The sequence below is a fragment of the Panthera leo genome, chromosome B3 (genome assembly GCF_018350215.1).
Source record: "Panthera leo isolate Ple1 chromosome B3, P.leo_Ple1_pat1.1, whole genome shotgun sequence".
Taxonomy (NCBI): domain Eukaryota; kingdom Metazoa; phylum Chordata; class Mammalia; order Carnivora; family Felidae; genus Panthera; species Panthera leo.
This window is the reverse complement of record NC_056684.1, coordinates 53,375,743-53,400,598: the sequence shown is the minus strand read 5'-3', so window position 1 is coordinate 53,400,598 and position 24,856 is coordinate 53,375,743. Positions and strand designations below refer to the sequence as shown.

General features: G+C 39.8%; 1 protein-coding gene and 1 pseudogene across 3 annotated transcripts in view; one reads left to right on the top strand and one right to left on the bottom strand.

Moving 5' to 3' along the window:
* USP50 (ubiquitin specific peptidase 50) overlaps positions 1 to 23,583 on the bottom strand; it is a 41,473-nt gene extending 17,890 nt beyond the window's left edge. For 2 of the 3 annotated variants that reach the window (XM_042942049.1, XM_042942051.1), the window contains exons 1-6: positions 23,369 to 23,583; positions 21,384 to 21,578; positions 20,942 to 21,137; positions 19,111 to 19,317; positions 17,714 to 17,856; positions 10,801 to 10,933 (exon numbers count right to left, since the gene is read on the bottom strand). In XM_042942049.1, the coding sequence (XP_042797983.1) occupies positions 10,801 to 10,933; positions 17,714 to 17,856; positions 19,111 to 19,317; positions 20,942 to 21,137; positions 21,384 to 21,578; positions 23,369 to 23,454 (960 nt within the window). In that variant the 5' untranslated portion in view covers positions 23,455 to 23,583. The remainder of the gene's footprint in view (positions 1 to 10,800; positions 10,934 to 17,713; positions 17,857 to 19,110; positions 19,318 to 20,941; positions 21,138 to 21,383; positions 21,579 to 23,368) is intronic. The other variant, XM_042942050.1, reaches the window with a different exon arrangement.
* LOC122221331 lies at positions 3,940 to 6,635 on the top strand (annotated as a pseudogene).
* Positions 23,584 to 24,856: the final 1,273 nt, after the last annotated feature.

Genomic DNA, 24,856 nt, shown 5'->3' with positions numbered 1-24,856 from the left:
TCACACCATTCACAAAAATAAACTCAAAATGGATAAAGGACGTGAATGTGAGACAGGAAACCATCAAAACCCTAGAGGAGAAAACAGGAAAAGACCTCTCTGACCTCAGCCGCAGCAATTTCTTACTTGACACATCCCCAAAGGCAAGGGAATTAAAAGCAAAAAGGAACTCTTGGGACCTCATGAAGATAAAAAGCTTCTGCACAGCAAAGGAAACAATCAACAGAACTAAAAGGCAACCAACGGAATGGGAAAAGGTATTTGCAAATGACATATCGGACAAAGGGCTAGTATCCAAAATCTGTAAAGAGCTCACCAAACTCCACACCCGAAAAACAAATAATCCAGTGAAGAAATGGGCAGAAAACATGAAGAGACACTTCTCTAAAGAAGACATCTGGATGGCCAACAGGCACATGAAAAGATGCTCAATGTCGCTCCTCATCAGAGAAATACAAATCAGAACCACCCTCAGATATCACCTCACGCCAGTCAGAGGGGCCAAAATGAACAAATCAGGAGACTATAGATGCTGGAGAGGATGTGGAGAAGTAGGAACCCTCTTGCACTGTTGGTGGGAATGCAAACTGGTGCAGCCACTCTGGAAAACAGTGTGGAGGTTCCTCAAAAAATTAAAAATAGACCTACCCTATGACCCAGCAGTAGCACTGCTAGGAATTTACCCAAGGGATACAGGAGTACTGATGCATGGGGGCACTTGTACCCCAATGTTTATAGCAGCACTCTCAACAATAGCCAAATTATGGAAAGAGCCTAAATGTCCATCAACTGATGAATGGATAAAGAAATTGTGGTTTATATACACAATGGAGTACTACGTGGCAATGAGAAAGAATGAAATATGGCCCTTTGTAGCAACGTGTACGGAACTGGAGAGTGTTATGCTAAGTGAAATAAGCCATACAGAGAAAGACAGATACCACATGTTTTCACTCTTATGTGGATCCTGAGAAACTTAACAGGAACCCATGGGGGAGGGGAAGGAAAAAAGAAAAAAAGAGAGAGGTTAGAGTGGGAGAGAGCCAAAGCAAAACAGACTTTTTAAAAAAGGAGAACAAACTGAGGGCTGATGGGGGGTGGGAGGGAAGGGAGGGTGGGTGATGGGTATTGAAGAGGTCATCTTTTGGGATGAGCACTGGGTGTTTAATGGAAACCAATTTGACAATAAATTTCATATATTTAAAAAAAGAGGATAGGGCAAAAGATAGAGGGAAAGAGCATACAGATAGATTTAACTGTACTGGTCATGTTTTTTTTTTTTTTAATTTTTTTTTAACATTTATTTATTTTTGAGACAGATAGAGACAGAGCATGAGCAGGTGAGGGTCATAGAGAGAGGGAGACACAGAATCCGAAACAGGCTCCAGGCTCTGAGCTGTCAGCCCAGAGCCCGATGTGGGGCTCGAACTCACGGACCACGAGATCATGACCTGAGCCAAAGTTGGACACCCAACCGACAGCCACCCTGGTGCCCCTGTACTGGTCATGTTTAAATTTATAAGTTCGGTGATAATTTCACAGTTATTCATATTATGCTTAATGACTTCCATATATCTGACATATAGTCCTTTGTATTTATCGAATATCACATAATGACATTCAAAAGAAAAAGAAAGGGATAGAAAATATACAAAGAATATCATCCAAAAGAAAGCTGGCATAGTTTTATCAATATTAGGCTAGATAAATTAGTCTAATATTTCACTTAAAGTGAAATGCATTATTATGAATAGAAGATTCTCCGTATGATAAAACGAACAATTCACTAGATTGTTCTGGTGAATTGTACAATTCACTAGATTGCACTAGATACAAAATTGCACACATAGCTTCAAATTATAGAAATTAAACATGACAATTACTAGAAAATTTTGACCAAAATCCAATCTTTTAACACACATCCTTCAGTTATTTTGAAAAAGCAAACAGGGGCGCCTGGGTGGCTCGGTCGGTTAAGCGTCCTACTTCGGCTCAGGTCATGATCTCGCGGTCTGTGAGTTCGAGCCCCGCGTCGGGCTCTGTGCTGACCGCTCAGAGCCTGGAGCCTGTTTCGGATTCTGTGTCTCCCTCTCTCTCTGCCCCTCCCCTGTTCATGCTCTGTCTCTCTCTGTCTCAAAAATAAATAAACGTTAAAAAAAAATTTTTTTTTAAATAAAATAAAAAAAAAAAAAAGAAAAAGCAAACAAAAACTTATTAAGAGTATATAATATTTGAACAACACAATTAATAAATTATATCTAAATGAAATATGGAACCCTGAACCTAATTTAAAAAATCCTTTCAAGCACACATAAATCTCGGCCACAAGGCAAATATCAACACATGCCAAGAATAAATAACATTTGGACCACATTTCCTAATAAGAATGCACTTAAGTTAGAAGTTAGCAACAAAACAATGATTTAAAAAATCATGTTTGTGGGGGCCTGCATGGCTCAGTCAGTTAAGCCTCCAACTCTTGATTTCAGTTTAGGTCATGATCTCACAATTCATGAGCTCGAGTCCTACATCGGGCTCTGCGCTGACAGCACTGAGCCTGGTTGGATTCTCTGTCTCTCTTTGCCCCTTGTCCTCTCGTGCTTTCTCTCTTAAATAAATAAACTTTAAAAAAAATCATGTTTGGATGTATCATGTAAATGGATGTCAAAACAAAGTCAGAGTAGCAGGATTTATATCGGACAAACTAGACTTTATTTTTGTATTTTTTTTTTTTATCCTGCTTTGGTAACAGAGTATACTGGCCTCATAGAATGATTGTGAATGTGTTGCCTCTATTCCATTATTTGTAAGATTTTGATAAAAATTGTAGTAATTATTGGTTTAAATGTTTGATAGAATTTGTCAATGAAATCTTGTGGTCTTGGGCTTTTCTCTGCTGGCAGATTCTTGATTCCTAATTCAACTTCATTCATGCTTTTGGTCTAAGATTTCCTACTTCTTGAATTCAAGATTGATGATTCAATCATGGTAACTTGGACGTTATCTGATTTTTTTTTCACTCTAAGTTATCTGATTTGTTAGTATATAATTGTTTATAGTAATCTGTTATACTATATTTCTGTGGTTCTGCTATATTGTTTTCTCTTCCATTTCTCATTTTGGTGTTTGAGTATTCTCTCTTTTTTTGTCTTAGTTACAGTAGTTAAAGCATTGCCATTTTCCTTATTTTTTATTGTTTGCAAAACTGGTCATTACTTTCAATGTTATGTTATTGATTATTCTGGTCTATTTTATCTCTGATTTTCCTCTGTTATTTCCCTCCTCTACTAAATTTCAGCTAAGTTTCCTTTTTTTCTAGTTTCTTATGGTGTAACATTCAATTTTTTCTTAATAGAAGCATTTATAGCATAAATTTCACTCTAACATCTGCTTCTGATGCATCCTGTAGGTTTTGGAATATTGTGTTTTCTTTTTCTTTTGCTATAGGACATATTTTGATTTGCAGTTTGATTTCTTATTTGGTCCACTGCTTGTGTAGTGTGTTGCTTAATTTTTAAATATTTAATATTTACATTGTAGATATTCCAGCTTTGTTTTATTGTTGATCGTTGCTTTTGTACAAAAGACTGTGGTTGGAAAATAGACTTGGTATGATTTTAGACTTTTTTTTAAGTTTATTTATTTAGAGAGACAGCATGAGCAGGGGAGGGGCAGAGAGAGAATCTCAAGCAGGCTTTCTGCTGACCGTGCAGAGCCTGATGTAGGGGCTCCATCTCACAAACCAAGAGATCATACCCTGAGCTGAAATCAAGAGTCAGATGCTTGACTGAGCCACCCAGGTGCCGGATGATTTCAGTCCTTCTTAGGTCTGCAATACTTGTTAGGTGTCTTTTTTATGTGATTTAACCAGGGGTTTCTTCTGTATGTGCTTGAGGAAAAGGTCTTGGATGGAATGTTTTATATATATCTTTTAGAACCATGTATTCTGAGGTATACTTCAGGTAAGAAATGTTCTTGTTGAAAAAAATAGCTTAGGGTACTTGTTTAAACTAAAGTATATCAGGGGCAACTGGGGAGCTCAGTTAAGCACCCAACTTTAGCTCAGGTCACCATCTCACAGTTCCTAGGTTCAAGCCCTACATCAGGTTCTGTGCTGACAACTCAGAGTCTGGAAACTGGTTCAGATTCTGTGTCTCTCTCTCTCTCTCTCTCTCTCTCTCTCTCTCTCTGCACCTCCCTCGCTCATTCTCTGTGTCTGAAAAATAAAATAAACCTTAAAATTTTTTTAAAAATAAAGTATATCAGAGGGGAAGTGGGGATGGGTGAAACAGGTGAATAAGATTAAGAATATACTCATGATGAGCACTGAGTAATGTTTCGAATTTTTGAATCATATTGTACACCTGTTTATATAAACACAGTATATTTGCTATACTGGGGTTGAAATTAAAAATATTTAAAAAATCTTGTATGGAATTTTTTTACTAGTGGATAAAAAAACACTGTGGATAAAAACACTAGTGGATAAAAAAACACTGTGTGTGTGTGTGTGTGTGTGTGTGTGTGTGTGTGTATTCATTCATCCCCATACATTTGAAGACATAGAAAAGGGACAATTTTATTTTTTAATTCCAGTTAGTTGGGGCACCTGGGTGGCTTAGTTTGTTGAGCATCTGACTTCAGCTCAGGTCATGATCTCATGGTTCACGAGTTCAAGCCCCACGTCGGGCTCTGTGCTGACAGCTCAGAGCCTGGAGCCTGCTTCAGATTCTGTGTCTTTCTCTCTCTCTCTGCCCCTCCCCCACTCATGCTCTGTCTCTTTCAAAAATAAATAAAAACAAATAAATAAATTCAAGTTAGTTAATCTACAGTGTAATATTAGTTTCAGGTGTACAATTTAGTGATTCACAACACCTGGTGCTCATCACAGCAAGGGCAGTAATTAATCCCCATCACCTATTTCAACTATCTCCCCACCCACCTCCCCCCTGTTAACAATCAATTTGTTCTTTATAGTTAAGAGTCTGTTTCAGGGCTCCTAAGTGGCTCAGTAGGTTATCGGTATGAATCTTGATTTTGGATCAGGTCATAATCTCATGGTTCGTGGGTTAGAGCTCCACATCCCCCCAGTCTGCAGCCTGCTTGGGATTCTCTTTCTCTCCCCCTCTTTTTGCCCCTCCCCTGCTCATGCTCTCAAAAATAAACATTTTTTTAAGAGTCTGTTTCTTGGTTTGCTTCTTTTTTCTTCCTATAATCATTTGCTTTGCTTCTTAAATTCCACATTTGAGTGAAATCATATGGTATTTGTCTTTCTCTGACTTATTTCATTTCACATAATATACTCTAGTTTCTTTTTTTTATTTTTGAGAGAGACAGAGCATGAGTAGGGGAGGGGCAGAGAGAGAAGGAGACACAGAATCACAAGCAGGTTCCAACCTCTGAGCTGTCAACACAGACCCTGACACTGGGCTTGAACCCATGAACCATGAGATCATGACCTGAGCTGAAGCTGGACACTTAACCAACTGAGCTATCCAGGTGCCCCAACATACTCTAGTTTCATCCATGTCATTGCAAATGGCAAGATCTAATTCTTTTTGATGGCTGAGTAATATTCCATTGTGTGTGTGTGTGTGTGTGTGTGTGTGTGTGTGTGTGTGTAATATTTTCTTTCTCCATTCACTAGTCAGTAGACATTTGGACTCTTTCCATAATTACTATTGTAAATAATGCTGCTATCAACATCAAGGGTGTATGTATCCCTTTCAATTAGCATTTTTATGTTAGTATTTTTACATTCTTTGAGTAAATAAATACGTAGTAGCACAATTGCTGGATCATAGGGTAGTTCTATTTTTTTTTTTAATTTTTAAAAAATTTTTATTTTTTGAGGAAGAGTGAAAGTGCACGTGACCAGGGGAGGGGCAAAGGAAGGGAGAGAGAGAATGATGAAGACAAACTCCATACCTTTTATGAAAAGTTAATGGCCACAGAAGGTGCTGCTGATGCTCTGGGTGAAGAATGGAAGGGTATGTGGTCCAAATCAGTGGTGGAAATGACAAAGAGAGCTTCTCCATGAAGCAGGGTGTCTTGACCCATGGCTCTGTCTGCCTGCTGCTGAGTAAGGGGCATTCCTGCTACCGACCAAGGAGGACTGGGGGGAAGAAGCGCGAATCTGTTCGGGGTTGCACTGTGGCTACCAATATCAGTGTTCTCAACTTGATCATTGTGGAAAAGGGGGAGAAGGATATTCCTGGACTCACTGATACTACTGTGCCTCATCACCTGGGGCCCAAAAGAGCTCGCAGAATCTGCAAACTTTTCAATCTCTTTAAAGATGACGATGTCCGCCAGTATGCTATAAGGAAGGCCCTAAACAAAGATAAGAAACCAAGAACCAAAGCACCCAAAATTCAACATCTTGTTATTCCACGTGTCCTCCACCACGTGTCCTCCAACACAAACATCGGCGTACTGCTTTGAAGAAACACGATACTAAGAAAAATAAGGAAGAGGCTGCAGAAAATGCTAAATTTTTGGCCAAGAGAACGGAGGAGGCCAAAGTAAAATGCCAGGAACAGACTGCCAAGAGACAGAGGCTGTCCTCTCTGAGAGCTTCTACCTCTGAGTCTGAGTCCAGTCAAAAAGGAGATTTTTCTAAGAGTAACAAATAAGAGCAGACATCAAAAACAAAATAAAACGAGTTGGGCACTTAACCGACTGAGCCACCCAGTGTCCCTAATTTTTTGAGGAAACTTCACACAGTTTTCACAGGGGCAGCACCAAGTTTGCATTCCCACCAGTAGTGGTAAATGGCCAGTTTTTGTTTTTTTTTTAATTTTTTTTTTTATCGCTAAGCATACTTTGTTTTTTTTAATTTTTTTAAATATGAAATTTATTGAGCGCCTGAGTGGCTCAGTCAGTTAAATATGAAATTTATTGCCAAATTGGTTTCCATACAATACCCAGTGGTGCCCTCTCAATACCCATCACCCACTTTCGCCTCCCTCCCACCCCCCATCAACCCTCAGTTTGTTCTGTTTTTAAGAGTCTCTTATGGTTTGTCTCCCTCCCTCTCTAACTTTTTTTTCCTTCCCCTCCCCCATGGTCTTCTGTTAAGTTTCTCAGGATCCACATAAGAGTGAAAACATATGGTATCTGTCCTTCTCTGTATGACTTATTTCACTTAGCATAACACTCTCCAGTTCCATCCACGTTGCTACAAAAGGCCACATTTCATTCTTTCTCATTGCCAAGTAGTATTCCATTGTGTATATAAACCACAACTTATTTATCCATTCATCAGTTGATGGACATTTAGGCCCTTTCCATAATTTGGCTATTGTTGAAAGTGCTGCTATAAACATTGGGGTACAAGTGCCCACATCAGCACTCCTGTATCCCTTGGGTAAATTCCTAGCAGTGCTATTGCTGGGTAGTAGGGTAGATCTATTTTTAATTTTTTGAGGAACCTCCACACTGTTTTCCAGAGTGGCCTCACCAGTTTGCATTCCCACCAGCAGTGCAAGAGGGTTCCCATTTCTCCACACCTTGCCAGCATCTATAGTCTCCTGATTTGTTCATTTTGCCCCCTCTGACTAGTGTGAGGTGATATCTGAGTGTGGTTTTGATTTGTATTTCCCTGATGAGGAGTGACGTTGAGCATCTTTTCATGTGCCTGTTGGAAAATGGCCAGTTTTAAACAGAACTTTAAATATCGTGTTAAGGTTAAAAAAAAAAAAAAGCTTTTAGAAGACTCTAGGTAAATGTCTTTGTGATCTTTGGGTAATTCGTGGCATTTTCACTCAATAGAATACTATACAGCAATGAGAACCAACAACTACAGTGTACACAATATGAATGAATTCTGCAGAATTTTTAGTGGAAAGAGCCAGACACAAAAAGAGTACCTGCTGTATTATCTTGTTTGTTTTTAAAATTTTTTTAAATCTTTATTTTTGACAGAGAAAATGCGACTGGGGGAGCAACACACAGAGAGGGAGAAGACACAGAATCAGAAGCAGGCTCCAGGCTCCGAGCTGTCAGTGCAAAGCCTGACGTGGGGCTGGAACTCAACGACGTGCCAGATTATGACCTGAGCCGAAGTTGGACACTCAGGTGACTGAGCTATCCAGGTGCCCCTACAGTATTTTATTCTTAGCATTGGTGGAGGATAATGTGAACGCTTATTATATTGTCTCTTCTGTGCCTGAAATGTTTCAAAATCTCAAAAATAGTCTTTCTAAAAACTTCAAGAGGGTTGAAGGAAGTAAACACTGTTAGCATGTTTGCTACTTTCAAATATTGGGAGGGACATCATGTATAAGAAAGAAAAAGACTTGGGACAAATGGAAGAAATTATGAGGAGAAAGGCAGACTTTTATGAACTATCAGAGGCAACATGAAATAGTGGCAAGATCAGAACTGTCTGGAGCCAGCCCGCCTCGCTTCAGATCTTGGCTCTGTCCTCTTAGGCTGTATGATTGGGGCAGTTTATTTAACCCGACTGTTCTGTTTCCCATCCTGTAAAAGGGGGATAATAATAGTCCTTACCTCACAGGGCTATAGAAGGACTAAAGGATATTTGCAAAGTGTTGAGAACAGTGCCAGGTACATAACAGGCACTATACATTTGTAAAGTAAGTCAAAACAAATCTGACAGATAAAGAGCCTACCTTGCAAAGCAGTAAGCTCTTCAAGGGCTTGTGCAAAGGCTGGAAAAATCTCAATTAAGGATGATGTAGAGGTATCCATTTCTGGTCTAGAGAAGTACTTCTCAAACTTCCATAGGCATTTGAATCACATAGGGATCTTGCTAAAATGCATGTTCTGAGTCACTAAGTCTGGGGTGAGCCTGAGATTCTTTATATCTGAAAGTCACGCTAATGCTGCAGGGCTTCCGAGAACAACAGCTTTAGGAACAGAGCTCTAAACGGCCTTTCCCTGTGGCCGTACATCATAGTTACAAAGATGCTTAGTTCTTACTTCTGATCAGTCATCAATTTCCAGTAAATTCTAAATATATTTGTCTTTCAAAAGCAACTTTTGGCCCCTCAGTTAGCAATTTGTATTTTTCTTTAAATGTTTATTTGGGGGGGGGGGGGTGCGGATAGGGGCAGAGAGAGAAGGAGACAGAGGATCTGAAGCAGGCTCCAGGCTCTGCACTGACAGCAGTGAGCCTGACACAGGCTTCGAACTCCCGAACCAGGAGATCATGACCCGAGCTAAAGTCAGACGCTCAACTGACTGAGCCACCCAGGAACCCCTTAACTAATAGTAATTTAAACACTGGAAGGCCTACCAATTTATAGGAGGTTTGGGGCAAATCTTTTCATACAAATTTGTATCTTCTCATAATGTTGATAATTATATACTCTTTTACAAATTCAGCTTTCTGACTTTGGATTTTCATAAAGAACAAACACTTATAATGAGAAATTTAAACAGTAAAATATAGGGGAGGCAGTTTCTATATCATTCTGGAATTCACAGTAGAAGCTATATTTGATCTGATAGAGGATGTCACTTTAGATTTCCAGTAGGGAAGTAAATGAAAGAAAACCACATGTGAGAGCAGGATAGATAAGAAAGAAGGAGACTGTCAAGGCTTAAACTAAGAAAAAAATGGGGGCACGTGGGTGTCTCAGTCAGCTAAGCATCTGACTTTGGCTCAGGTCATGGTCTCGCAGTTCATGGGTTCGAGCCCGGCATTGGTCTCTGTGCTGACAGCTTGGAGCTTGGAGCCTGCTTTGGATTGATTCTGTGTCTCCCTCTCTCTGCCTCTCCCCTACTTGTACTCATTCTCTCTCTCTCAAAAAATCAATAAACATTTAAAAATATTTTTAAAAAAGAAACAAGGATCATTTTTTAAAGGTTGGAGGTATGGTTCTGAGAGGTTAAACAGGTTAAAAAGTGGGATGGACATTTTATAATGTATTAATTCAATAAGCTCAATAGGAGAATTAGATGTCTGTGTATCAGAGGACCCTGGTGAAGCATAGTGGGCTCTGCTGGGAGCTCTTTGATGCGCTCTGGGCCCAGCTGGACCCCCCAGGTTCAAGGGGAAATCAGGGTGTGTACTCAATCACTCTTAATACTGTGATCCAGAAAAGAAACCCAGAGAATGGCTTGGTGCCTGGGGATGGTCGACACTGTAGGAAGCTCTGGATGATTTGGTGTGAATTATACTCCACACTTTCCTTCCTTCAGGGAATCCTCAGTGACAGTTGACTTAGAGCCAAAGGGAACCCCTAGAGTTTCCTGAGGACTGGATAACTATAGACTGGCTATAGAGTGTCTCATGAATATTCAACACAAAGCTGCTGAAACTAACTTCTGCTGCCCCACAGCCCAACCTGCAAGTACCCCCAGATCTGAACTAGCCAATGAGTGGGGGGAAAGCCAGCAGGCAATGGACAGGACATTTTATTCTGTCATTTTTCTACTGTTCTAAGTCAAAGCAAAAAGTTCCAGGCTCTGTATTTTGCTTTAAAAAGAATATAGGAGAAGTGAGGGAAAGATAAGAGTAGGCATTCAAGGGATGCCTGGGTTAAGTGTCCAAATTTAGCTCAGCTCATGATCTCACAGTTTGTGAGTTTGAGCCCCATATCGGGCTCTGTGGTGAAAGCTCAGATGTGCTCAGATTCTGAGTCTCCCTCTCTCTCTCTGCCTCTCCCCGGCTCACTCTTGTGCTCCTCTCTCTCTCTCTCTCTCTCTCTCTCTGTCTCAACAGTAAATGTTAAAAAAATAAAAATAAAAAAGAATAGGCATTCGAGTAGATAATTCTATAATTTTCTTTAAATGTTTGTTATTTTTAAATAGTTTCAGTATTTTACTCACCACAACCGCACAGAGGTTATATTTAGGGTGTTTCCGAAAAACTGGACAAATATAAGGACTAAGGTCCAAGTTTGTGAGTGGATAATGAATATCTGTCCTCAGTTTTCTTTTCATTGTACCCAGAATGTCAAATCTGGAGAGAGAATAAATGTGCAAAATACAAAGTAAGTTTGTAAATGACTCATTAGTGAAGTCTACATACCTTGGTAAATTCCAAGTACAGTTAAAAGTACTTTCTTACAAAGGTAATTTGGCACAGACCTGTACATAATTTTCCTTATCTATGTATACTTATCATCTCCACATTCCTTAGTGTCACCAGAACTGACACTGTTTGGGCCAGGGGTATGAGTCAGAGGGTAAGACATCACAGAATCAATCCAGTGAGAAGGCAACAGGGAAAAAGCCAGGCTTGACATCAGGGAGTAGAAATGACTTTGACTGACTCAGCTTTTCCTTATCTTGCTTTTTAGCACATGTTGTCTTGGCAATGCCCTTTTACCAGCTCTGAGGTTTGTTTTTTTAATGTTTATTTTTGAGGGGGGGGGAGCATGAGCGTGGAGCATTGGGGGGGGGGTAGTGGTGGCAGACACAGAGGAAAACATAGAATCTGAAGCAAGCTCCACGCTAATCAAGTTGTCAGCACAGAGCCCAACATGGGGCTCAAACCCATGAACCATGAGATCATAACTTGAGCCAAAGTCAGACATTTAAACAACTGAGCCACTCAGGCACATCTCCAGCTCTGAAGGTTTTTTGTTTTTTGTTTTTAATGTGTATTTATTTTAGAGAGAGAGCATGAGCAGGGGAGGAGCAGAGAGAGAGAGAGAGAGAGAGAAACACAGAATCAGAAGCAGGCTCCAGTCGCTAAGCTGTCAGCACAGAGCCTGACATGGGGCCCAAACACACGAACTGTGAGATCATGACCTGAGCTGATGTTGGACAATTAACAAACTGAGCCACCCAAAGCACCCCTCTGAGGTTTTAATGTATCTTTAATAAGATAAAATTTTCTGCGAATCTTGTCACATTCTTGAATTGTTATATAGATCAGCAGTTCCCAAATTTGAACTCCTATCATCATCACTGGAGTTTTTTCAAAAATTATGTTTATTTTAGAAAAATGGCTGATTTAGGCCTGGGGCAGGAAAATTATTGCATGACCATGCTTATGTACCATAGCAAAAGAAAGGAAGATTTATACCCATATAAAAACCTATATGCTAATGTTTGTAGCAGCTATATTCATATCTGCCACAAATTGCTATCAGCCCAAACGTTCATCAACTGATGAATGAATAAACAGTTGTGATACATTCACGAAAGGGAATACTACACAGCAAGAGAAAGGAAAGATCCACTAACTGATGCCACAACACAAATTAATCTCAGAAACATTATGTTAAGTGAAAGAAGTGGAACTCAAAAACAAACAAAAAAAAACCAAAACCAAAACCAAAAACAAAAAACAAAACCACACATGGTATAAAATAGGACATTCTGGAAAAGGCAAAACTATAAAGACAGAAATCTGATCAGATGATTCCAGAGGCTGAGGGTAGGAGAAAGGGTGGATTATAACAAAATGTTTTGGGGTGACAGACATACTCTGTATGTTGGCTGTGATGGTTATATGACTGCATGTATTTGTCAAAATTCATAGAACTGTACACCTAAAATGGATACATTTTATAATTGCAATTATACTTTAATAAACCTAAACTAACTAACGGGCTCAGAGCAACAGGCTTGAAGGGTCTCCCACTGGTCAATTTTGTGTGCGTGTTTTTTTAAATATATGAAATTTATTGTCAGATTGGTTTCCATTAAACACCCAGTGCTCATCCCAAAAGATGACCTCTTCAATACCCATCACCCACCCTCCCTTCCCTCCCACCCCCCATCAGCCCTCAGTTTGTTCTCCTTTTTTAAAAAGTCTGTTTTGCTTTGGCTCTCTCCCACTCTAACCTCTCTCTTTTTTTCTTTTTTCCTTCCCCTCCCCCATGGGTTCCTGTTAAGTTTCTCAGGATCCACATAAGAGTGAAAACATGTGGTATCTGTCTTTCTCTGTATGGCTTATTTCACTTAGCATAACACTCTCCAGTTCCGTACACGTTGCTACAAAGGGCCATATTTCATTCTTTCTCATTGCCACGTAGTACTCCATTGTGTATATAAACCACAATTTCTTTATCCATTCATCAGTTGATGGACATTTAGGCTCTTTCCATAATTTGGCTATTGTTGAGAGTGCTGCTATAAACATTGGGGTACAAGTGCCCCCATGCATCAGTACTCCTGTATCCCTTGGGTAAATTCCTAGCAGTGCTACTGCTGGGTCATAGGGTAGGTCTATTTTTAATTTTTTGAGGAACCTCCACACTGTTTTCCAGAGTGGCTGCACCAGTTTGCATTCCCACCAACAGTGCAAGAGGGTTCCTACTTCTCCACATCCTCTCCAGCATCTATAGTCTCCTGATTTGTTCATTTTGGCCCCTCTGACTGGCGTGAGGTGATATCTGAGGGTGGTTCTGATTTGTATTTCTCTGATGAGGAGCGACATTGAGCATCTTTTCATGTGCCTGTTGGCCATCCAGATGTCTTCTTTAGAGAAGTGTCTCTTCATGTTTTCTGCCCATTTCTTCACTGGATTATTTGTTTTTCGGGTGTGGAGTTTGGTGAGCTCTTTACAGATTTTGGATACTAGCCCTTTGTCCGATATGTCATTTGCAAATACCTTTTCCCATTCCGTTGGTTGCCTTTTAGTTCTGTTGATTGTTTCCTTTGCTGTGCAGAAGCTTTTTATCTTCATGAGGTCCCAAGAGTTCCTTTTTGCTTTTAATTCCCTTGCCTTTGGGGATGTGTCAAGTAAGAAATTGCTGCGGCTGAGGTCAGAGAGGTCTTTTCCTGTTTTCTCCTCTAGGGTTTTGATGGTTTCCTGTCTCACATTCACGTCCTTTATCCATTTTGAGTTTATTTTTGTGAATGGTGTGAGAAAGTGGTCTAGTTTCAACCTTCTGCATGTTGCTGTCCAGTTCTCCCAGCACCATTTGTTAAAGAGACTGTCTTTTTTCCATTGAATGTTCTTTCCTGCTTTGTCAAAGATTAGTTGGCCATCCTTTTGTGGGTCTAGTTCTGGGGTTTCCATTCTATTCCATTGGTCTATGTGCCTGTTTTTGTGCCAATACCATGCTGTCTTGATGATGACAGCTTTGTAGTAGAGGCTAAAGTCTGGGATTGTGATGCCTCCTGCTTTGGTCTTCTTCTTCAAAATTACTTTGGCTATTCGGGGCCTTTTGTGGTTCCATATGAATTTTAGGATTGCTTGTTCTGGCTTCGAGAAGAATGCTGGTGCGATTTTGATTGGGATTGCATTGAATGTGTAGATAGCTTTGGGTAGTATTGACATTTTGCCAATATTTATTCTTCCAACCCATGAGCACGGAATGTTTTTCCATTTCTTTGTATCTTCTTCAATTTCCTTCATAAGCTTTCTATAGTTTTCAGCATACAGATCTTTTACATCTTTGGTTAGGTTTATTCCTAGGTTATTTTATGCTTCTTGGTGCAATTGTGAATGGGATCAGTTTCTTTATTTGTCTTTCTGTTGCTTCATTATTAGTGTATAAGAATGCAACTGATTTCTGTACATTGATTTTGTATCCTGCGACTTGGCTGAATTCATGCATCAGTTCTAGCAGACTTTGGTGGAGTCTCTCGGGTTTTCCATGTATAATATCATGTCATCTGCAAAAAGTGAAAGCTTGACTTCATCTTTGCCAATTTTGATGCCTTTGATTTCCTTTTGTTGTCTCATTGCTGATGCTAGCACTTCCAACACTATGTTAAACAACAGCGGTGAGAGTGGACATCCCTGTCGTGTTCCTGATCTCAGGGGGAAAGCTCTCAGTTTTTCCCCATTGAGGATGATGTTAGCTGTGGGCTTTTCATAAATGGCTTTTATGATGTCTAAGTATGTTCCTTCTATCCCGACTTTCTTGAGGGTTTTTATTAAGAAAGCATGCTGAATTTTGTCAAATGCTTTTTCTGCATCGATTGACAGGATCATATGGTTCTTTTCTTTTTTTGGTGTTAATGTGATGTATCACGTTGATTGATTTGCGAATGTTGAACCAGCCCTGCAGCCCAGGAATGAATCCCACTTGATCACGGTGAATAATTCTTTTTATATGCTGTTGAATTCGATTTGCTAGTATCTTATTGAGAATTTTTGCATCCATATTCATCAGGGATATTGGCCTGCAGTTCTTTTTTACTGGGTCTCTGACTGGTTTAGGAATCAAAGTAATGCTGGCTTCACAGAATGAGTCTGGAAGTTTTCCTTCCCTTTCTATTTTTTCGAATAGCTTGAGAAGGATAGGTATTATCTCTGCTTTAAACGTCTGTTAGAACTCCCCTGGGAAGCCATCTGGTCCTGGACTCTTATTTGGTGGGAGATTTTTGATGACTGATTCAATTTCTTCTCTGGTTATGGGTTTGTTCAAGCTTTCTATTTCCTCCTGATTGAGTGTTGGAAGGGTGTGGGTGTTTAGGAATTTGTCCATTTCTTCCAGGTTGTCCAGTTTGTTGGCATATAGTTTTTCATAGTATTCTCTGAAAATTGCTTGTATTTCTGAGGGATTGGTTGTAATAATTCCATTTTCACTTGTGATATTATCTATTTGGGTCATCTCCCTTTTCTTTTTGAGAAGCCTGGCTAGAGGTTTATCAATTTTGTTTATCAATTTTGTTTATTTTTTCAAAAAACCAACTCTTGGTTTCATTGATCTGCTCTACAGTTTTTTAGGATTCTATATTGTTTATTTCTGCTCTGATCTTTATTATTTCTCTTCCTCTGCTGGGTTTACCCACTGGTCAATTTTGAAAAATTTAAACATCAAGAAGAATGATGATAGTAATGATATTAAGCACATGGAGTTTGATAATATCCAGGAGTCCAGAGTTATGCTAATTACAGGGTGAAACTATACCTTTAAATGGTGGGATATTATAGTCACTACTGTATCTAAGGATCAAACATAACATCACCAATAGTGGGACAAACTTTGATGATGTGCCTCCTGATGTAATGTGGTAACAAGTATACAAAGTCACTTGGGCTGAATTCTTGCTTTAAAAAAAAAAAAAAGTTTAGCTTGAGCCTCACTTGGATCAGCTGGAGGGAGAAGGCACTAGATTCTTCTCTGGAACCTCTCAGAAAGGAATGCAGCCTTACAGACAGTTTGATTTTAGCCTTCTAAGACCCACGTTAGACTTCTAACTACAAAACTATAAGGCGACCACTACAAACATTAAAATGCCAAGATTGCTATGAAAATAGATTAGGAGGATCTGAAGCTCACTTCGTTCCCTGGTCCCATTGGAGCAACTTAGTCAGAAAATGACCCGAAGCCTGGCATTATAGACTTTCCACAGTTAATCATAGAGAGGAGGCCACATGGAAAAGGGTAAGAGGGGCAGAGTCCCAGTGGGGAACCAAACTTTCCAGAAAACTAACCACACAGGGGAGAGATACCACATGCATGTAGGCAGAGGAGCAGACCCCACAGCAGGCACCCTGGACACAGGGACCTGCACTGGAAAGAGTCACCCTAATATCTGGCTTTGAAAACAAAACAAAAAGCCAATCTACTGAATGGGAGAAGATATTTGTATAGGTAATATGTCCAATAAGGGCTTAGTATCCAAAATATATAAAGAATGGATAACTCAACACCAAAAAACAAATAAGAAAAAACAGCCTGGCTGGCTCAGTCAGTGGAACATGCGACTCTTGATCTCAGAGTCGTGAGCTCAAGCCCCACACTGGGGGTAGAATTTACCTAAAGACGAAACAAAGAAAAACCAGTAATCCAATTAAAAATGGGGAGAGGACCTACATCTCTCCAAAGAAGATATATATCAAAACCACAAGGAGATACCACCTCACACCTGTCAGAATAACTAAAATCAAAAAGATAAGAAACAGTGTTGGCAAGGATGTGGAGAAGAAGGAACCCTCGTACAGTGTTGGTCAGAAGGCAAACTGGCATAAACACTGTGGAAAAAAATTAAAAATAGAATTTTTAATTCTCAAAATTAAAATTAAAATTTAATTTAAAATTTTAAATTTAAAAAAATTTAAGAAACCTTAAAATTCAAAAATTCAAAAAATTAAAAATAGAATTACCATATGGTCCAATAATTTCACTATTGGCTATTTACCCCAGGAATACAAAAACATTAATTTGAAAAAGATACACACACCCCTATATTTATTGCAGCATTATTTATAATAGCTAAGATATGGAAGCAATCCAAGTGTGCATCAATAGATGAATGGATAAAGAAGTTGTATATATCTACAAGGATTATTACTCAACCATAAAAAGGAACAAAATCTTGCCATCTGCAACAACACGGATGGATCTAGAGGGGATGATGCTAAATGAAATAAGTCAGAGAAAGACAAATACCCTATGATTTCCCTCCGTGTGGAATTTAAGGAACAAAACCAACAAAGAAAAAGAGACAAAAAAACCCACAACAGACTCAAATACAGAGAACCAGCTGTTACCAGAAAGGAAGTTGGTGGAGGGATGGGTGCAATGGGTCAAGGGGATCAGAAATACTTAACGTGATGAGCACTGACCAACATATAGAATTGCTGAATCCTTATATGGTACACCTGAAACTAATCTAACACTGCAGGTTAGAGTTCAATAAAAAAGGTTCAAATGGCACATTTTATGTTACATATATTTTATCACAAATTTTTAAAAGTTTGTAATGTAATATACTGAATAGCACTGAATCACACACTTTAAATGGTTATATTGCATGGTTGTCAATTCTGTCTCCATAAAGCCTTTCAGAGAAAAAAAAAATGTTCACAAAATGTCAAAATCCATACCTTTTTAAGTGAAAGATAATTACTTTTGGTGCTTTGGAAATACTGGCCCTCACTGCTGTTTCTTGCTTGGTTTCACAGAAGGAACAGTGGATTTGGTTATGCCAGGTCAGTGTATCTTGTTGAAAAAAACACTGGAGACAGTCCTGTTGAGGAAAAAAAAGCACTGGGTAACCAAACTGGATGGACCGCAGCCAGGCTCTCTGTTTTCAGAAGGACTTTCCAAGAGTTGTAGAAATGTAATCCTCAGCACTTTCCTCAAAGTCAACATATCCAGGAGGTACCAGTGTCTCAAGCTGCTGCCTGGATAGGTGCAAAATCTACCCGACAAAGGAGATGCTTCTTTCTTGCTTAGTTACTGAAATGGATCCAAGTGCCCATCTCACTTCTAATCTCTGGATCTGCATTTTAACCTTTCCGGTTTATAACAGAATAATACTGACTGTGCAAATTCCACTAAGCAAGTCAGGCAGCTGTTTTATGTGATTCATCTCATCACAAAAGTGATCTGGAGACTGAAAAATTACACTGCCCACTGTTTTGGATAATAAAGACCACAGAACACCCCGAATTAGATCCCATGCCCACCGGGACCATCCTCAATGGAACCGGCACCCCTGCTCTGCAAACCATTAACCTAAAGAGAAAGATGAGCAGATTCTCTTTTCAGCAGACTTGCCAGCACCTCATTTAGAGTCTTCAAAATCTGTTTCCAGTAATCTTCAGCAGTTTGATCTGAGAACAAAGCCCAGTTCTAAATAAGTGGTAGGATTCTGTTCTCCAATTTGGTATGTGAAAACTTTTAGCAACAAATGTGCTTTCATAATTTAGGTAGAAAAAATATAAATGTGTATTTTTCTGCAAGGGAATGTATTTGTCCCTGCCTTCTAGCTGTCCCCTGCTTTCTATCACTATCCTTCCCCTACCGTTTACAGATTAATTTTTGGTATTATGGTGAAGAAAATTCAAAAGGTAAACTAAGGCACTATATTCCAATCTATCTTTCCAACATATGCCACACAGCTTCCGTCCAAACACAAGAACTCAAAACCAAGTCAGAATCTTCTATATCTAGTTACCAACCTGGATCTACAGACCTCGAGGGTGAGGAAGGGTCACAAAATTTTTGCAAGAATGTATGAATTCCCTATATGCACCAAGCCATCTCAGCAGACTGAATAAGCCCTACCTGTCATTCCAATTTCACAACGAGGCTGTTTTATTGAGTACATTGGGAAATACAACTGAATTCATGCTAACTTTTGGCTGTATGTCACTTTCCTATCAAATGTTGTCATCATGGGCTTCCAATTTGTTTTAAGTTACAAAGCAGCCCCCATCATAATAGAAAATGTAGGCAACAGCCCTGAGAAGTGGGATCCAGGAGGAACCACACCTACCTGAAGAGAGCACTCATAATCGGATGGAATGGGGAGGCAAAGAATGGTGAAGACTTCATTCTTGTAGGTGCAGTTCTCACACTTCAAACACATGATGCTGTAGTTGAGCTGCCCTTCAAACAGCTGGGTGATGATGGAGACCTCATTGGCAATTGTCTTCCTGCAGCACCTTGGAATAGATCCTTTTTCACATGATTTTCGATGGCACTGAGTCAAGGAACAAATTAGCCCTGAATCAACTACTGGTTATTTGAAAAAAAAAAAAGTTTTTAATACAATGACTTGATTTTTTTCTATCACAATGATACATTGCTACCAAAAACCACTTAGTTTTGGATTCCAACAATAGAGTAAGCTCTTCTTAAGAGTATCTATTAGGTGTGATTTCTGATCATTCAGTTATTTTCCTCATAAATGACACCTAGCAATGATGACTCCCTACCCCTGGTAAGACACATGGCCGTGCCCCAGAAGCTGACAGCCTACAAAAGTGTGAGACAGGGTCTGGGGGACAGTACTTCTTGGGAAGAGGGTAAGGAAGCTTGCGAACTAGCTTTCAGTCATGCAAACGGACATAAAGGTAAAATAAAGAAATTGACCTCTTCTCCAGCCCCTTCAGATTATGGCAGCCTGATTTAACTAACCTTACAGCCCAATTTGAATCTAGTTCATACTGAAAAGTAGCATTTCTGGGAGCACAGCCTGACTTGTTAGCAGTTTTAGGGCCTCAGTAGAATATACCTTTGGAAGATGCATTGACTCCACCGCCAGCTTTACTTCGGAGCTGCGCGCGCTGCGCTCCTTTGCCTTGCTGCTTTTATTACGCCCTGCTGCCAAGGTCTTCTACCTGATGGTAATTTAATGTCCCTAATTCCAACTTTGGGCTCGGGAACGAGAATGCTATTTATTTCAGATTGGCTGCAGATGAGGACCTAAGTGATTTTACTGACCACCACCCTCCCCTCTGTCAAAAAAAAAAAAAAAAAAAAAGTGCCGCCAGGTATATCTTATTAGAAAAAATGAAAAAAGGAACTGAGGATTGCAGATGAGAGTGATTAATGGCTATAGTTTGTGATCTCTGATATTAAGTATTTCTCTAATATTAAGGATATTAACTTTGAAGTAAGCTAACGCCGGCACAAGGACACTGCATAAAACCAAGGACCTATCTTTGTGGAGTATGCGTCTCAGATCAAGGCTGAAGGCAGTGGGTCTCACAGATAAGGGCAAAACCCTTCGTTACTGGCGATCTCATGTTTTATTAAATGTATGTCCTGATCCAGTAAATAACTCTGGTTTGGAATGCTTGCCATGAAGATGAAACAGCAGTATTTAGATCTTTTAATTCCGAGCTTAATATTTTCTTGGGTTTGTAGTTACCAAGAACACGTACTTTAAGTTGTAAAGCTTTATATGTTATACCTCATGAGGACTATATTTGTATAAAAATGCAATTTTCACTTTAGAAAACTAGTCTGTGCAGATGTGATTTGCAAAGGGAACCGATTAGCGTTTCCTGCACCTGCTGATCACTGGAAACACCAAGTGAGCTTTACTAAAGGACAGCCCGAGAAGTTTTAATTCAATAACGCTGGAGTGAGGGTCTTAGAATCTGTGACGTAAAACTCTTCCCAGGTGATTCTGATGATTCACTAAGTTTGGTAAATACAGACCAATTCAAACACTAACTTGAACGTCCCCCTACACATCCCCCAGCACCTGTGCTCAACACAGAGTGGGCAATATTGACAGAAGAAATGAAAGAATGAAAAATGAAAGTTGACGATAGAGCTGAGGTCTACCTTATTTCAAGTCCATTGATGTCACTTACCTTTTTCAGAGATTCATGAAGCTCATTCAGGACATAAATCAAGAATTCCTGGGCATCTTGTTGCGTTTTTTTCATGAATGCTGGGTAGAGGTTGCCAAAAGCTGACCGAAATATTTCTGGTGAGACGCATTCTGAGTCTCCAAGCCACATATCTGTCATCACGTAGGCAAACGCAGTGGCAACCTCACTGCAATCCCTTGGAAGAAGGAAGGAGAATATTTCTGGCTGATTTAATGAAAGGAAAGCACCTAAAAACTCAAGCATACCTGGCATCAGACTGAAAACAAAGCTCTGTTCTTGGTTGAACTTCAGGTCTGTGGGGCTCTGCGGCCTCTACTGACTTGTTTAGCCCTCATTAGGGACTTCAGAGGGCTCCCTCCCTCACCTCCCCTTGGGGGAGCAGGGGGCGGGGGCTGGACGGCAGGGAACGCAAAAGGCTTACTTTTGAAGAGCAGTAATGTACTTTCCCGAGAGAAAGTATTCCACCAGCGGTGAAATGCTGCAGAGACACTGGAGAATGGCGTTCATGTAACACGTGTTGCCCAAGTTCCGCAGGCCTGTCACTCCCTGGGAATGGGGCTGGTTCTCCTCCACCTCCTTGACTGGAGAGCTGTCATAGTGATCTGTGCACTCTGCGCTGTGTTGGGGCCATGCAGAGAGAAAGGAGAGCATTTTGAGGGTACAAAATATGTGAAAGTGACAACAGACAACAAATCACTCTCAAGCTCATGATACAAAGAAGAGTCCTCAATGAGACTTCTGTCAAATACATTCCCTACCCAGAACAGAAGTACTCAAACTCAAGGTCTAAAATTGCATTACTTATTCTGGAACTCTGAACAGTGCCTGCAGCCAAATAAAGGGAGGTAGAAGATTCTTCCTGAAACCAGATCAAGAGGACAGAAATAACAGCCTTTCAGAGACCTAGAATTGCTTGGCTAAAAATGCACTTTCACTCTGAATACCAAAGTATTTCTTTTTTTTTTTTTTTTTTTTTTTTCTCTCTGGGCCAAATAATTTAATGATTTGTAGTAACAATAATGGCAATAGATAGTAGTTAATAAAAACAATAGCCATCATGTATTGAGCCTCACCAGTTGTTAATATGCATTTTCCCATTTAATCCTTTCAACAGTTCTATGGGGTAGGTATACTTATTTAAAAAAAATTTTTTTTAATGTTTATTTATTTTTGAGAGAGAGACAGGGCATGAGCAGGGGAGGGGCAGAGCAAGAGGGAGACACAGAATCTGAAGCAGGCTCCAGGCTCTGAGCTGTCAGCATAGAGCCCGATGCGGGGCTCAAACTCACCAGCCATGAGATCATGACCTGAGCCGAGGTCAGACGCTCAACCGAGCCACCCAGGCGCCCCCAGGTGTGCCCTGTTTTTAAATCCTGTTTTACAGAGGAGATATCACATTTAAGTGTTTTAGTCATTTGCCTATGATATAAGTATGTGCAGTGGTATGTGGAGAGAAGGAATACCTATCTACCTACCTACCTACCTACCTGAGTTATTTGGATTTATATATCATATATTAAGAGAGTGTATGTGTAAACATACATATATATGGCATATGTACATATTGAGAGCATATACACATACTAAGGATATCAACATTAAGAGCACATATATGTGTGTATAATATGTACGTGTGTGTATGTATTCATATAAACACACATATACACAGAGAGAGAAAGAGCATAGGCTTTGTAAAGAACAGATCTTAGTTTAAGTCCTGACTCTGCCAGTCTCTAGTTACACGATGTGGGACACTTATATCTGTGTTTCCTCTATAAAATAGGATCAATGCTACCATGTAGGGTTGTTGGGAGGATTAGATTAAATGATGTGAGGCACATGGCACAGATTGCATAGTTAATAAATGGCAACCTAAAAATATTTTTGAATAAGTGACTGATGTAGGCTGTTCCTAACAGTAAGTGTATAGAATTCGAGAATTCATGTGCACAGACAGCCCAGCACAGAGGAGAGAACAGGTTCCCAGGGAGTCCTCCTCTCTCCACACAAGCTTCCTTTTGTAATTTGACTATTGCTCACGGCAGCCCAGCATCTTTGTCCTTTATGATTTTTCTTCCCGTGTACAGTATCTAAAATTGGGTCTTCATGAGACAGTTACCTCACCTCAGTACCTCCATTTACAATTCTTCCAGTTAGAAAAGTGTTCACTATTACATGATGTTCATTTCATGTTTATTGACTGGGGTCATCGGAGGCCCTGGACGGCCCCTCTTTAGGAATATCTATTGCCTAGATATTAAACAACATCTTCCCTTCCTTTTGTGGGCCCTCCACTGGGTCAAACCTGGGGAACCCTTCCAAAGGTGGCATGTATCCCCGACTCCTTTGACATGCCCCACCCCCCAAATGAACTTAGCGAGAAAGCTATCGTAGGTAGTGGCTCACAGGACATAGTAGATACTGAAGTCATCTGCAGGGCAGGGCCGCTCTGAAGCCATTTTAGTGCATCTACGTTGGACTTTCACTTCCATTCAGGGACTACATCTAATCCTTTTAACTTCATTTCTCTGAGCCTGTTACTTTAGCTCTTTTTGTTTGTAATAAATAATTTGTATGTTTCCCTCCCTTTTCAGTAGATGCAAACTGATTTTTATCTGTACTTCAGGTACATTCCAACTTACATTTTCCATACATCATAATCATTTCCATTCACCCTCAGGATTCTAGCATGTTGCCATGAGATACTGTTACTCAGCTGCTTAAAAACTTTAAAAACATTAGATTTCAGAGAATGAACTGAACATATAAGCTCTATTCCCCCATCACTCAGTTTCTCTTTTGTGTGTGTGTGTGTAATATATATCTTATATATTATCTCTTGTGTGTGTGTGTGTGTGTGTGTGTAATATATATAAGATACATCATATATATGTATAAGATAGATCATACATATATATAATATACATACACACATATATTATATATATGTATGATCTATCTTATACACATACACAGAAGATGTGTGTGTGTGTAATATATACCTTATATACCTTATATATTATCTCGTGTGTGTGTATGTAATATATATCTTACATATATATAAGATAGATCATATATATAAGATAGATCATATATAGATCTATCTAAGATAGATATATATAAGATATATATATGATCTAAGATAGATCTATCTAAGCTAGATCATATATAAGATATATATATATGATCTATCTTATATACATACACAGAAGATTTACCTCCATATAGTCCATTATGGCAACTCTGCCTCCTTTTGGTGCCCATCCCCATTCCCAGGGATCACATCACTCCTAGATCCCAAGAGAATATTTCTCACCCTGGGAAGGGAGGCAGTTGGACTTTGCTGCTTCTAAAAATGGATAGCATTGGGATAGACTGGAGTCTATCTTTTTGTGGTCACCAACTACAGTCCAAAGAGGGTGCAGACATACATATACACCCCACTAAGACCACCCAGGGCAAATATAAAGTGTTCATCACAGAAGGATTTATAAACTGAGGGGCAGCAAAGCTCACAATCTTCCAAGCTCTCAACCCATTGTCTTCATAGAGAACCATTCTTAAGAAACCCTTCAGTAGGGGCACCTGGGTGGCTCAGTCGGTTAAGCATCCAACTTTGGCTCAGGTCATGATCCCTCGGTTTGTGAGTTCAAGCCCCGCGTCGGGCTCTGTGCTGACAGCTCAGAACCTGCAGCCTGTTTCGGATTCTATGTCTCCCTCTCTCTCTCTGACCCTCCCCCGTTCATGCTCTGTCTCTCTCTGTCTCAAAAATAAATAAACGTTAAAAAAAAAAAAAAAAAAAAGAAAGCCTTCAGTAAAGAGGGACCCACCCCCAACTATGCTCTATCTGGATGAAGAGAGGTCAGAGAGTAGGTGCAACCATGCAACCTGGGT